This window comes from Erpetoichthys calabaricus, chromosome 8 (genome assembly GCF_900747795.2).
Source record: "Erpetoichthys calabaricus chromosome 8, fErpCal1.3, whole genome shotgun sequence".
NCBI classification, from domain to species: Eukaryota; Metazoa; Chordata; class Cladistia; order Polypteriformes; family Polypteridae; genus Erpetoichthys; species Erpetoichthys calabaricus.
The window spans coordinates 2204831-2217611 of record NC_041401.2 but is presented as its reverse complement, the minus strand read 5'-3'; the positions used below and the strand labels follow the sequence as shown (position 1 = coordinate 2217611).

Below are 12781 nucleotides of genomic sequence, written 5' to 3'. Positions count from 1 at the left end.
TGTATGTGCCCCTCACTGTGGGGTCAGTTACACACTCTGAAAATTGGGCGAATTGAGTAGATATGCCCATAAAGGTAAACAGCGTGTGCTGCAAGCGACTTACGGTGCCAACCGTGTGCAAACAGACCCAATAATGAGAGGCACACACCCTGAGGGGCGCACGGTCCTCAGAGTTAAATGCCGTCTTTCAGCACAGGCCATTGTTTACTTAAACAGAAGCTGAGAGGCCAATGCTAGAATGTCATGGCAGTGCGGCCCAGTGACAGTGGCACACCTAACCAGCTCATTAATATCATTTATTAGGATGGCAGAGTCACTTCACTTCGATTCAATTCAGTTTATGTTTGTAGTGCTCTTCACTGAGTGCAGGTACAGAGCGATTAACTAACATTTCCTATATTTTCATCAACTAAACACCAAATATTTAAAACCCCACATAAAATATTACACATCTGATCTACACTATATGATGTCACATGGGAGGCAGCTAGGAGGACCAAGAGAAGGTAATTCCATGCCAGGCCAAGGGGTGGCAGAATGCAGTGAACCTCTCTCTTTTATCCCTGCAGACCAAACACAGGAAATTCTGCCTGAGCCCACTGACATCACTTCTAGTTCTGGGGCTGTTGATGTCACTTCCAATTCCAGTCCCACTGACATCACTTTTGCCAACCTGCCTTAAAAGCCAGACAACTTCCTCTTGTGAATTCAGTTCTATTTTGGACTCAAGTCTGTACACTTCTGTACTGCCAAATCTTCACTTCAAAAGTATACAGGTGGCTGTCCCAAAACCTTTTCCTGTGTCAAGGCGTTTTGTTTCACAATGCCCAAAGTATGTGGGCACCCGCACACCACACCTACACATCCCATGGCCATACCCTGCTCCTTAATATGGAGGTGGCCCATCCAGTTCGAAGTCCCCTCTCTTCTTTCCTTTTCGGTTTTGGACACGGCTGTGGGGATTCTCTTCCAGTCCTATAGATGAGCACCAGTGAAGCCGGCCACTGATGTTGGCACATAATGCCCAGCTAGCAGACGGCCTTCCAATTCACTCCAAAGGTGTCTGATGGGCTTTTAGGATAGTCAGGGCTCTGTGCAGGCCACTCAGCTTCTTTGTGTGAGGACCTCACTTTGTTGTGTTGAAACAGAAAACTGCTGGGAAGCCCACAATCCACTCCATAAGCCACACCAATCTATTTTTTTTTTTACTTTGTGCCCTCCCTTGCCGTAACCTATTGTCTACTGGGGGGGGGGGGGATCGGGGGGGGGGGGGGGATTTGTGAAAGCGTTAGATTCATCTCCAGTTTTCGATAGATCTCGACGTTTTAGGGTCCCCGATACCACAAACATCAATATGTCGATGATGGGTGTTTGTCTGTGTGTGTGTGTGTGTGTGTCACAGTTTCTCGAGGACGGTCTTGAGCTAAAACAGCTGGACGGAAAAATACCAAACTCGAAACTTGAACCTATGATGAGGTGACGATGTGCTGATTAGTTTTTGAGCCAAGAGAAAGAGGCACTCGAGAGGAACCCTCAAATTAATTTTTGATAATATCTTGAGAATTGTGGCAAATACCGTAACTCTGCAATTAATGATGAATTCTACTTTGACAATTGGCATCATAATGACCTATTTTATGACCAGAAAGATCAGCATCAGAACAGTAAATAATTCCTGAAATGTTCTAGAATAGTTCGTAGGGGGCAAAGCCTACTGACACTCATGTCCAGATTTTTATAGTTGGCACTAAGCCTTCAGGTAGGTAATGTTCTCCTGGCATCTACCAATCCCAGACTGAAATGTGGTTCATTGTCCCACAGTCCAATGGCGACACCTGGCTTCTGTGCAGATACTTAGCCACGGATGCCCATTTGACAAAGCTCCCGATGTACAGTTGGTGTCCTGACATGGTGTCTAGAGGCAGTTCTGAGCCGTGAGCGCTGCAGTCGAGGACAGATGATTTTTCGGCATGCCGTGGTTTGTCTGTCAGCTTCTGTGGCCTACCACTTGGCTCCTTGACGTGTCCACTTCCAGTTGACCTGAGCAGCTCTAGGATGGCAGAAATCTGACAAGCTGACTTGTTGGATGGGTGACATCCTATGGCAGTGGCACACTGAAAGTCACTGAGCACTTTTGATTTAATGTTTTAAAATATGTTATATTTTATGTGGGACTTTAAATAACCGAGTCTGTCTTATAATGATAACTTTTGTATTGAAGTGACATTTCTACTGGTTACTGTGCCCATGAGGGTCATGGGCACAGTAACGGTAAACAAATGTCTGACTGTGGCACCCACACAAGACCGGTGGGTGCTGACCCACAACATCAAGTCATCACCGGGGCTGAAGGAGGAAGTCCACAAAATTGGAGACCCTCACTAGGTGCTCACCAGGACTCACCTTTGGGACATAAAACAGAAGGAGCTTAGAATGCAGGTCACCGACGTCCGAATCTTGACTTTTTAATGGAGAAACACAGTTGGGCCCTGTAAAGACAGCAACAACAAAGTGTGAGAATGTCATCTGTGAACAATTCCCAGCAGGCTGCAGTGTGTTACCCACCTGTGCAATATTGTGCCTTGACTTGGGTGGGTTGCAGAGCTTCATGGAAGACGAGCACACAGCCCAGCTGGCCTTCTAGGGATGTTGGGGAGCCCCACTCACTGTCCTGTGTCCCAGCGGAGATCAGCCTGGTCACGGACTCCGGTTTTCCCATACTTCCACCCCAAATGGGAGGAGACAAGATCCCCCCAAGAGATGTGCGTCCAGGAGTGGTGGGCGTAGAGAATGGAGGGTCAGGAATCTGCGTTGGGGTCGGTGTGGTGGTCCTTTGGCCAGCAGATCCAATGCAACAGGAGGTAAAGGGCTGAAAAGAAGGAACAAACTTGTCAGCAGGCCATCTCATTATCTGGAGGATTCTGGGACGGCCTGAAGACAAAGTCATCTTGGTGCAGGAACCCTTCCATGCAGGACTTTATCCCACTTAATTTACTAATTTAAACATGCCATTAGAAACGTCTCTGACTGCAATCAAGTCTTGAGGACTCATCAAGACAGAGGAAGACAGAGTCGAAATAGGCCTGGCCAACAATCGAGAAGTGCCATACCGAACCTAGAGAGAGAGTTGGCCTGACATCCTCAACCACAAGATACAAAATCAAATGACGTACCTCATTCATCAGTGGAAACTTGAGTGGAGTCGTCAGCTTCTGCTGCCCATTGACATAAATGGAAACCAAACTCTGACCAAACGGTCTCTTGCCCGGGATGTGAACCACGGCTATGCAGTGCTGTGGGGAAAACAAAGGAGACGATGGAATCTGAAATTCAGGCCACATCGTACCTAAGGGTTTACCGGCCACACAAGGCAGCAGCTCTTCAGCCACACAAAGCTTTACTGCGGTTTATCATCCCACTGTCAAGTGCTTGTGCATGGTGGACAGCTTAGCGGCCCAGGGGATGGTAATAACCCACCAAGCCAGGGGTTGGCGCTGTGGTTTAATGAACTTCTCTCTTCCTCCCTATGCAATACGGAAGCCTAACTGCCACTCCAGTGCAGACGTCCCAAACCCCCAAACCTAACACGCCCCCCCCGTCCAAGACCAGTGTAATCAAGATGTCTCCGCAATTTTTGAGTGCTGTCAAATAATATATGCCGTTCATCCAGGGTGGCGCCCCCTGACTCTTTTACCTTGTCTTGTCTCCCCTTTACACCACTAAAGCTGCTCCACTGCTGCTGGCCACGTCTTTAAAACGACTCTGATCAGGATGTGTCCATTCTCTCCAGATCACTCATTCTAATGGCTAATAGGCAAATTCTCTCCAAGGCTCACCCTGATTATAACGTACGGGCTGTGCTGGCTATGGGTAGGGGGCCAAACATCTCCCTTCTCTTGTTAAGGACTAAACACGGGCAAGTTTCTGTGATGTCACCTTCCAAAACCCCATCCCACTCCCGTACGAACTGACTTGTTGGAAAGGTGGTATCCATGGGCGGTGCTGTGTTGAAATTGTGCTTCAACATTTCTCCTCTGTGACGTACCTGAGAAACGTGTTGATGTATGGCGCAACAAGGAAGAGAACACGGAGGCAGGTCTCACGGAGGGACAGGCAGAGGATACAAGGAGGCAGAAGAAGGGCGAGAGTGGTAAAGACCAGCGAGAAGGTGATGATGCAAGAAACGAAGGGGAGACAATGGACCGAGTCTGGAGGACGCCTGTCAAGGACGGGGAAAGGGCTCAAGTGGCACAACTGTCTGGAGAAGAGAAACACGGGCAAACATGGATGAGATCCATCAGGGAAGTGGACTCAGAGGGGTTATGGCAGGGAAGATGACGGTGAAGACGATTGGATTTTTGCCTACAAAGCTTTTATGAGAGCCAAGTTTGGCATTAACCTTTGTTATGTTCTGTTATTTTGAAGATATGTTAAATTGAATTTTGCAGTTCAAGATTAGTTTGGGTAGTAAGATTAGAGCCAGAGCAGTGGTCTCAAACTCCAGTTCTGGAGGGCCGCAGTGGCTATAGGTTTTCATTCTAACCCTACTCTTAATTGATGAGCAGTTTTTGCTGCTAATTAACTCCTTTTTCTTTAATTTTAATTGATTTGATTTTTTAAGATGTGTTCCCCTCCATTGCTTCATTTCTTTCCTTAAGTGGCACCCAAACAGAAATGAAATGTTAAGTGAGCCAACAGACAACAAAATAAGTCAGGGCCTTCAACTCCAACCAGTTCCTTAATGAGGTGCTGATTCTTGTTGTTAATTAAACCCGTTCTTTAATTCCATGGCTTGTTGCTGCTCTCTTTGTAACCCAGCCACAGGGGATGCACAAACCAGTGTGTTTCTTCATGCCAGTCCCAAGCCCGGATAAATGGGGAGGGTTATGTCAGGAAGGGCATCCAGTGTAAAATTTTGCCAAATCAATATGCGGACAATACAAATTTCCATACCGGATTGGTCGAGCCCTGGGTTAACAACGACCACCACCAGTACTGTTGGCCAACAGGGTGCTGGCAGAAACTGGGCTACTGTTGGCCAAAGAAAAATAAGAAGAAGAAGAGTGGGGAGACGTGTCCTGAGGCAGGAGGAAGGTAAAGAGAGTGGAACTGAGGGTAGGAACTTTGAATGTTGGCAGTATGACTGGTAAGGGGAGAGAGTTAGCAGATATGATGGAGAGAAGGAAGGTTGATATATTGTGCGTGGGGGATTCAAATTTTTCTATCATGGTGTGGATGGGAGGAGAAATGGAGTAGGGGTTATTCTGAAGGAACAGCATGTCAAGAGTGTTTGGAGGTGAAAAGAGTGTCAGACAGGGTGATGATTATGAAGCTGGAAATTGGAGGTGTGATGATGAATGTTGTTAGTGCATATGCAACGCAAGTTGGGTGTGCGTTGGATGAGAAAGAAGATTTCTGGAGTGAGTTGGATGAAGTGATGAACAGTGTACCCAAGGGACAGAAAGTGGTGATTGGAGAAGATTTCCATGGACACGTTGGTAAAGGGAACAGAGGAGACGAGGAGGTGATGGGTAGGTATGTTGTCAAGGAGAGGAATGAAGAAGGTCAGAGGATAGTGGATTTTGCCAAAAGGATGGACATGGCTGTGGTGAATACGTATTTTAAGAAGAGTAACGTACAAGCGTGGAGGAAGATGCACACAGGTAGATTACATCCTGAAGAGTCAATCTGAAGGAGATTGAAGACTGCAAAGTGGTGGCAAGGGAAAGCGTAGTTAAGCAGCATAGGATGGTGGTCTGTAGGATGATGAACAACAAGTGGGATAGTCAGGGAGATGCAAAAAATAGACAAGAGTACAAGGAGATAAGGCGCAAGGAGAAGAGAGAGGTAGTGAAGGATAAAGAAAAGGCGTATGATGAGTTGTATGAGAGGTTGGACACTAAGGAGGGAGAAAAGGACCAGTGGGCTACAGAGAGGGGCCGAGCTGGGAAAAGATGTGCAGCAGCTTAGGGTGATAAAGGATAAAGATGGAAACATACTCACAAGTGAGGAAGAGTGTGATGAGAAGATGGAAAGAGTACTTTGAGAGGCTGATGAATGAAGAGAACGAGAGAGAGAAGAGGTTGGATGATGTGGAGTTAGTGAATCAGGAAGTGCAACAGATTAGCAAGGAGGAAGTAAGGACAGCGATGAAGAGGATGAAGAATGGAAAAGCCATTGGTCCAGATGACATACCTGTGGAAACATGGAGGTGTTTAGGAGAGATGGCAGTGGAGTTTTTAAGCAGATTGTTTAATGGAATCTTGGAAAGTGAGAGGATGCCTGAGGAGAGGAGAAGAAGTGTACTGGTGGGCCGATATTTAAGAATAAGGAGGGATGTGCAGGACTGCAGTAACTACAGGGGGATAAAATTGATGAGCCACAGCATGAAGTTATGGGAAAGAGTAGTGGAAGCTCAGTTAAAAAGTGAGGTGATGATTAGTGAGCAGCAGGATGGTTTCATGCCAAGAAAGAGCACCACAGGTGTGATGTTTGCTCTGAGGGTGTTGATGGAGAAGTTTAGAGAAGGGCAGAAGGAGTCACATTGCGTCTTTGTGGACCTGAAGAAAGCATACGACATGGTGACTGAGAGGAGCTGTGGTATTGTATGAGGAAGTCGGGAGTGGCAGAGAAGTACGTAAAAGTTGTACAGGATATGTACGAGGGAAGTGTGACAGTGGTGAGGTCTGCGGTAGGAGTGACGGATTCATTTAACTTTTGTATTTTAATTTTGTTCATAATCTGTGTTGTGTCTATTGTTCGGTGTCCTTGAATGTTTAGAAAGGCGCCTACAAATAAATAAAATGTATTATTCAACGTGGAGGTGGGATTACATCAGGGATCGGCTCTGAGCCCTTTCTTATTTGCAGTGGTGATGGACAAGTTGACAGACGAGATTAGACAGGAGTCCCCGTGGACTGTATTGTTTGCTGATGACATTGTTATCTGTGGTGATAGTAGGGAGCAGGTTGAGGAGACCCTGGAGAGGTGGAGATATGAGAGGAGAGGAATGAATTTCAGTAGGAACAAGACAGAATACATGTGTGTGAATGAGAGGGAGGTCAGTGGAATGGTGAGGATAGTTGGCAAAGGTGGATGAGTTTAAATATTTGGGATCAACAGTACAGAGTAATGGGGATTGAGGAAGAGAGGTGAAGAAGAGAGTGCAGGCAGGGTGGAGTGGGTGGAGAAGAGCGTCAGGAGTGATTTGTGACACATGGGTATCAACAAGAGTGAAAGGGAAGGTCTACAGAACGATAGTGAGACCAGCTATGTTATATGGGCTGGAGACGGTGGCACAGGAGACAGAGCTGGAGGTGGCAGAGTTAAAGATGTTAAGATCGGTATTGGGTGTGATGAGGATGGACAGGATTAGAAATGAGGACATTAGAGGGTCAGCTCAGGTTGGACGGTTGGGAGACAAAGTCAGAAAGGAGAGATTGCGTTGGTTTGGACATTTGCAGAGGAGAGATGAGGGGTATACTGGGAGAAGGATACTAAGGATAGAGCTACCAGGCGAGAGGAGAAGAGGAAGGCCTAAGAGAAGGTTTATGGATGTGGTGAGAGAGGACATGCAGGTGATGGGTGTGACAGAACAAGATGACGAGGACAGAAAGGTATGGAAGAAGATGATCCGCTGTGGTGACCCCTAACGGGAGTAGCAGAAGGAAGAAGAGGTTGCTGCTCTCATTGTACAATAGCAGACATTTTCAAAATTGTTAATTTTCTTTTTTCTAAGAGCAGCTCTGAAAAGATGTTTAGGGGACCTGAGCAGATCAACATTCCTCAGATTTTCATCTTTCTTTATTTTCAGATACTGTTTGATGCACAGACACAGACACAGTTTGCTGGTCATGTTTTGGCTCATTTTGTATCTCGTTATTGTTTGGCTGCTAATTAAAAGGATAAAGAAACAATTAAGGGGTCTGAGTCTTCAAGAGCAAGTCATCCATCCATCCATCCATTTTCCAACCCGCTGAATCCGAACACAGGGTCACGGGGGTCTGCTGGAGCCAATCCCAGCCAACACAGGGCACAAGGCAGGGAACCAATCCCGGGCAGGGTGCCAACCCACCGCAGGACACACACAAACACACCCACACACCAAGCACACACTAGGGCCAATTTAGAATCGCCAAGAGCAAGTCAATTAAAATGAATTCAAAAGAAGTTAATTAGCAGCAAAAACAGGTCACTCATTAAGGGTTAGAATGAAAGCCTGCAGCCAGTGCAGCCCTCCAGGACCGGAGTTTGAGACCACTGAGCTAGACCATGATTCAGTTTTATTGGGGATTTGTTTCTTTAAGAAGGGGCACTGGGTTGCAGGGGTTAATGGAACCTAGGAAGTTATTGTAAGTTTGTGTGTGGATTAATTGGGCTCTGGTAACACACGGTTTTCTTATCGTGTCTGTCTTGAGTTTTATCTATAACAGTGGAACTATATGACATGGAAAATAAACATTGTTTGATTTACTGTATATACTCACGTATAAGTCAGGTCTTGAAACCTGAAAAATCGATCATAAAATCAGACCCCAACTTATACGCCCGTTCAAAAATGCGACACTTGATATTAAAAAAAATTTCTTGTCTCCTCCAAATCTCATCTGTTTCTCAGACACATCAAATTTTATTACAGCAGCTCAGTTACCAATTTCTTTCGCCACTTCAGCGACGTTTAATTTAAAACCAGCGTCATATTTTCTTCTGATCGAACGCTCCATTGTAGATAAGGGATTCTCTTACGATAAAGGTGTATGAGTGTGTACGATACAAAAAACACAAAACAGTACAAACGTCACTTTGAAATAGTTCGGGTATTACCGAGTGGTCACATAGGCACAATACAGAGAAAACAAAAGTCCGTGTGCTCTGTGGTGACTCTCTCAGGTGGGCGTTAGCATATTGTAATCTCTTGGACCAATAGCGCGAGTTCTCCACATTCGACTTATACGAGCGACATTATAAAATACCAGAAACAAAGTCCCGACTTATCCACGGGAGAACTTAAACACGAGTATATACCGTACAGAACAACGTAGTGGATTAACGTGAAACGCCAAGGACTGGACACACGTAAGTACCTGCCATAGCCACACGTTGTTTCGCACTTCACTCACTGACCAAAACACACCAAGAGTCATTCATTTTCTTCGGTGAGGATTCACGGACAGTAGGGCAGTATTGGGACTCATGCATTTTTATTCATTTTCTGTGGCTTTTCTGGTGAGTTTCTAGGATTTCTTGGCAGTCACTCTGGATTTCTGAACATTTACTGTGCCCTGTCGTATTTCCTGAAGAAGCTGTCATTTTTTTTTTTTAAGACTTTTTGTGATGGCATTGTGAATTTCGATGGGCAGAGCGATATTGAGATATTCATGTCGGCTGTTGCCAAGGTAACTTCCCAAAATTCCCTGGGAACTCCCTGGGTAGTTTATAGTTGAAACTTCACAAATGTGGCCGAGTCGGAGAAGTGTGCTGTGGGAGGCTAGTCAATGCCAACAGGAAATGTCCGACTGCTGTTACTGCCATGCCAGTTACTGGAGTATAAGATCATGACACATTGCTTTCTTTAACTAACATCACAACCTTGTGTTGTTTCATTATTCTTGGTGTTCCAGAATAGACAGGGTTTCATTACGTTCAAGCGCCTTCTTTTTATGAATTCTTTTCTTTGTCATTTAAACATTATTTTGTATATTCTACTGCTGTTTCCTTATCTTTATTTCTGACAATTTCTTAATGAATATGCTTTGATTTATTTATAACTTTTTATTCATGTGCCAGTAACAGCGCACTGCTATAACACTCAGTGAATCCACTTGACTTGAGCATTCCTAGTTTTCAGACTCTTTCTCTGTACGTTTATCATTCGTTTGCTCAGAGGTTGATGCGCTTGCTGCTTCCTGAGCAGCTCTTGTTTTCTCCACCCTAGCAGCCCGCATCTTCTCTTCTTTTGTTGGCATCTTTTGGAGTTAAAAGTGATTAAGTCAGTGTTTGTGTTGTAATTACGAAGTACGTTTTCTTTAATTTTTCACTGAAGCTGGCACTTAAGTCTTCAATCTGCATCAAGAATGATTTAAGATATGAAGAGGTAGGGGAAGGGACGGCGAAGGTGGCAGGGATGAGAACGGCGCCCATACGCATGTTCCACATGACCGCCCTGCTGCATGCTGTTGAGTTGATTCTACTATAAAATAAAATAAAAATAAAAAGAGGAATAACCTTGGAGGTCAATCATCACCCCGAAAGCAGACAGTAGACGTCACGTAGTAGATGTGTACCAAATTTTAGGTCAATAGTTCAAACGGTTTGAGAGCTACAGGTAATTTAAAATCCAGGACAGACAAACAGACAGCCACGGTAGCGTATTATATAAGAAGACAACTACAAGTATATCTTAGAGATTGAATAAAGAGAGCATTGTAAAACATGGTGGCAGCGTTGGGATTTGTACCCACATACCCCGAAGAGACTGGAGCCTCAATAACTGGCTACCTTCAAGATACTAGATCATATCATATCAAATCCAGGACAGATAAACAGACAGCCACAGTAGCGTATTATGTAAGATGACAATTTTGGCAGTGACTGTCTATGTTATTTGTATACTGAGCCCAAGGGGGTGGCTACCCTGACACTGTAGCCCCAGCCCTTCTCTATTTAGGGCCACAAGTGTTCTGGTGTGGCCAGGGATCACGCTGCCTTAAGTTGCCAAGGGGACAGTTGGTGACTTTTACGCCCTTCTCATGTAACACAGTTTTTGGAGGAGCGCACACTGCTTTCTTTTTTTTACATATTATTAGACAAATCCTCTAGATGACCTGACATTGTTCAAGTTTTGAAATCTGGTGATCATGGTGCTGAAGAGTGGTGATATGTTACAACCCGCAAATAAGAATTTCTTTGGACTCTTGTAAACATGATGATAGGGAGCTATAAACCCAAAATTAAATATACAGCAAAGGAACAAAACCTGGCACAAGTCTAAAAGAAGAAGTCCAAATCTTCAGAACCCAAGTTCATGAAATGAATTGGCCAGAAGACTGAAGGTGGTGGTGGCATATGACCATTATGGAATGCAAAAACAAAGCTGAATGGCCTTGTTGATTCACCTAAAGCTCTACTATTAAGAAGGTTGATGACAATGAGAGGGGCAGCTGGTGACCTGCTACATGAGAGGACCGCAAGGGCAAGTGCGGAAAACAAAGGCTTAGGCTGATGGACTTGATAGCAAGCAGGAGCAGGAGGAGTGTGTGAAAACACTGCTGTTCATAGGCTGGGCTTTCTAAGACCTCCACATATGGAGTAACCAATCAATCAGTCTATTGATTAATACATTGTAATCCATTGAATATTATGAAAACAAACACATTTTAGCATCACTGAGTACATCCAAGGTGCAGAGACAGGGCTGCAGCATGACAGTGACAGACAAGGACAACAGCCATCACTAACTGACAACAAGGCTGGGTGTCGTCCTTGATACTCTGGTGCCACCACTGGCTCTTGTGTGTGAGTAACCGTCACCATGATTCACCCCACCAGCGGCTGCTTACCCACAAGGAGTCACAGAAGCAGTGATCTGGCAGCATGACGGTCGCGTATTCCTTCTTGGTGCACACTGCGACAACTAAGGTCCCCGAAGAGGTGAAGAAGGCTTCAAACCCTGTCCCGCTGGCTGTAAAAAAACTGGGAAGAAACCAAAAGAAGACATCATGTGAGTATCTCTCCAGGATTAGTGTGACTCTCCCACACTTTGTTACCCACCATTTTTCAGGTTCACACGGGTTGTGTGGTCATTCCCCCCTCAAAAGGGGGTATCGGAGAAGATGGTTTTACAACCTTACTGATGTCAACCTTATTAATCTTATTTAACAACACGCAAGAGGGACAGTGACCTGATCCTAGGCCCTGGGTCACAGGGGAACTGAGGATTATCTTGACCACAGTGGAAAACGGCCAGTCCAAAGGACTTCATATTGTAAAGGAAGGAAAAGACAGAAATAAGAGGTTATAGAAAGGAAAACCAGAAAAGCTGGTCAGTCAACAAGACGTAGTCAGAGACAAACATAAATCGGAGTGTCAAAATTCAAACATAGTTGCCAAAAATCAACTGGAGTCAGGGAGACATGCAAGAAAGTCCTACCACTAACCCCAAATCCTTCACACTCCATGCTGGTTTGAATGAACTCCTTTGAGGTTGATTATTATAATTTTCTTTCTGTGATGGACATTGGCCGATTTCTTCCAGAAAGACGCACTTTTCATGAAAAATGTCAAACTACTTGTTTACTCCTCAACCTGTGGCTAACATGCAACTAACAACTCGATATGTGATCATTCTGAAGCGTACGAAATCATTTAAGGCAGCCAGTTGCAGGCCCTGCTCTGTCTCAGTCTTGTTTTACAATTCGTATTTCATGGCTGACGCGGTTCTTCAGCTGCACTCTCGTTGTCACCTCCTTCTGACAGCTCAAAATCCTCACCTGGCAGTGCAGAACCCGAGTCTTCAACAACACACAAAGCAAACTTCTGCAGACGATGACCTTTCACAGGAGTGACTGCCAGGATTTGATGCCGTACTGCACTGTTTTCCAACCAACGTCCTGTGGCAAAGTGGTGTGCCATGAGAGCTTCCCAGGTGTGCCCTTGGAAATAATGTGAGTAGCACACCTCGGTCTAAACCTGTGAGAGACAAACTCCGCAGGTGGACCAGAACTGTCAGAGGAAGACTGAACTACCGGAAGAAGCTGGTGTAACAGCAGCTCCATGATTGCCA

At 45.2% G+C, this 12781-nt stretch overlaps 1 protein-coding gene across 2 annotated transcripts in view; it reads right to left on the bottom strand.

The window, feature by feature from the left end:
• Window positions 1-12781, bottom strand: part of nbeal1 (neurobeachin-like 1) — a 175053-nt gene that overhangs the window by 93781 nt on the left and 68491 nt on the right. For both annotated transcript variants that reach the window (XM_028806166.2, XM_028806167.2), the window contains 4 exons: window positions 11559-11691; window positions 3174-3293; window positions 2566-2869; window positions 2404-2489 (listed from right to left, as the gene is read on the bottom strand). In XM_028806166.2, the coding sequence (XP_028661999.2) occupies window positions 2404-2489; window positions 2566-2869; window positions 3174-3293; window positions 11559-11691 (643 nt within the window). The remainder of the gene's footprint in view (window positions 1-2403; window positions 2490-2565; window positions 2870-3173; window positions 3294-11558; window positions 11692-12781) is intronic.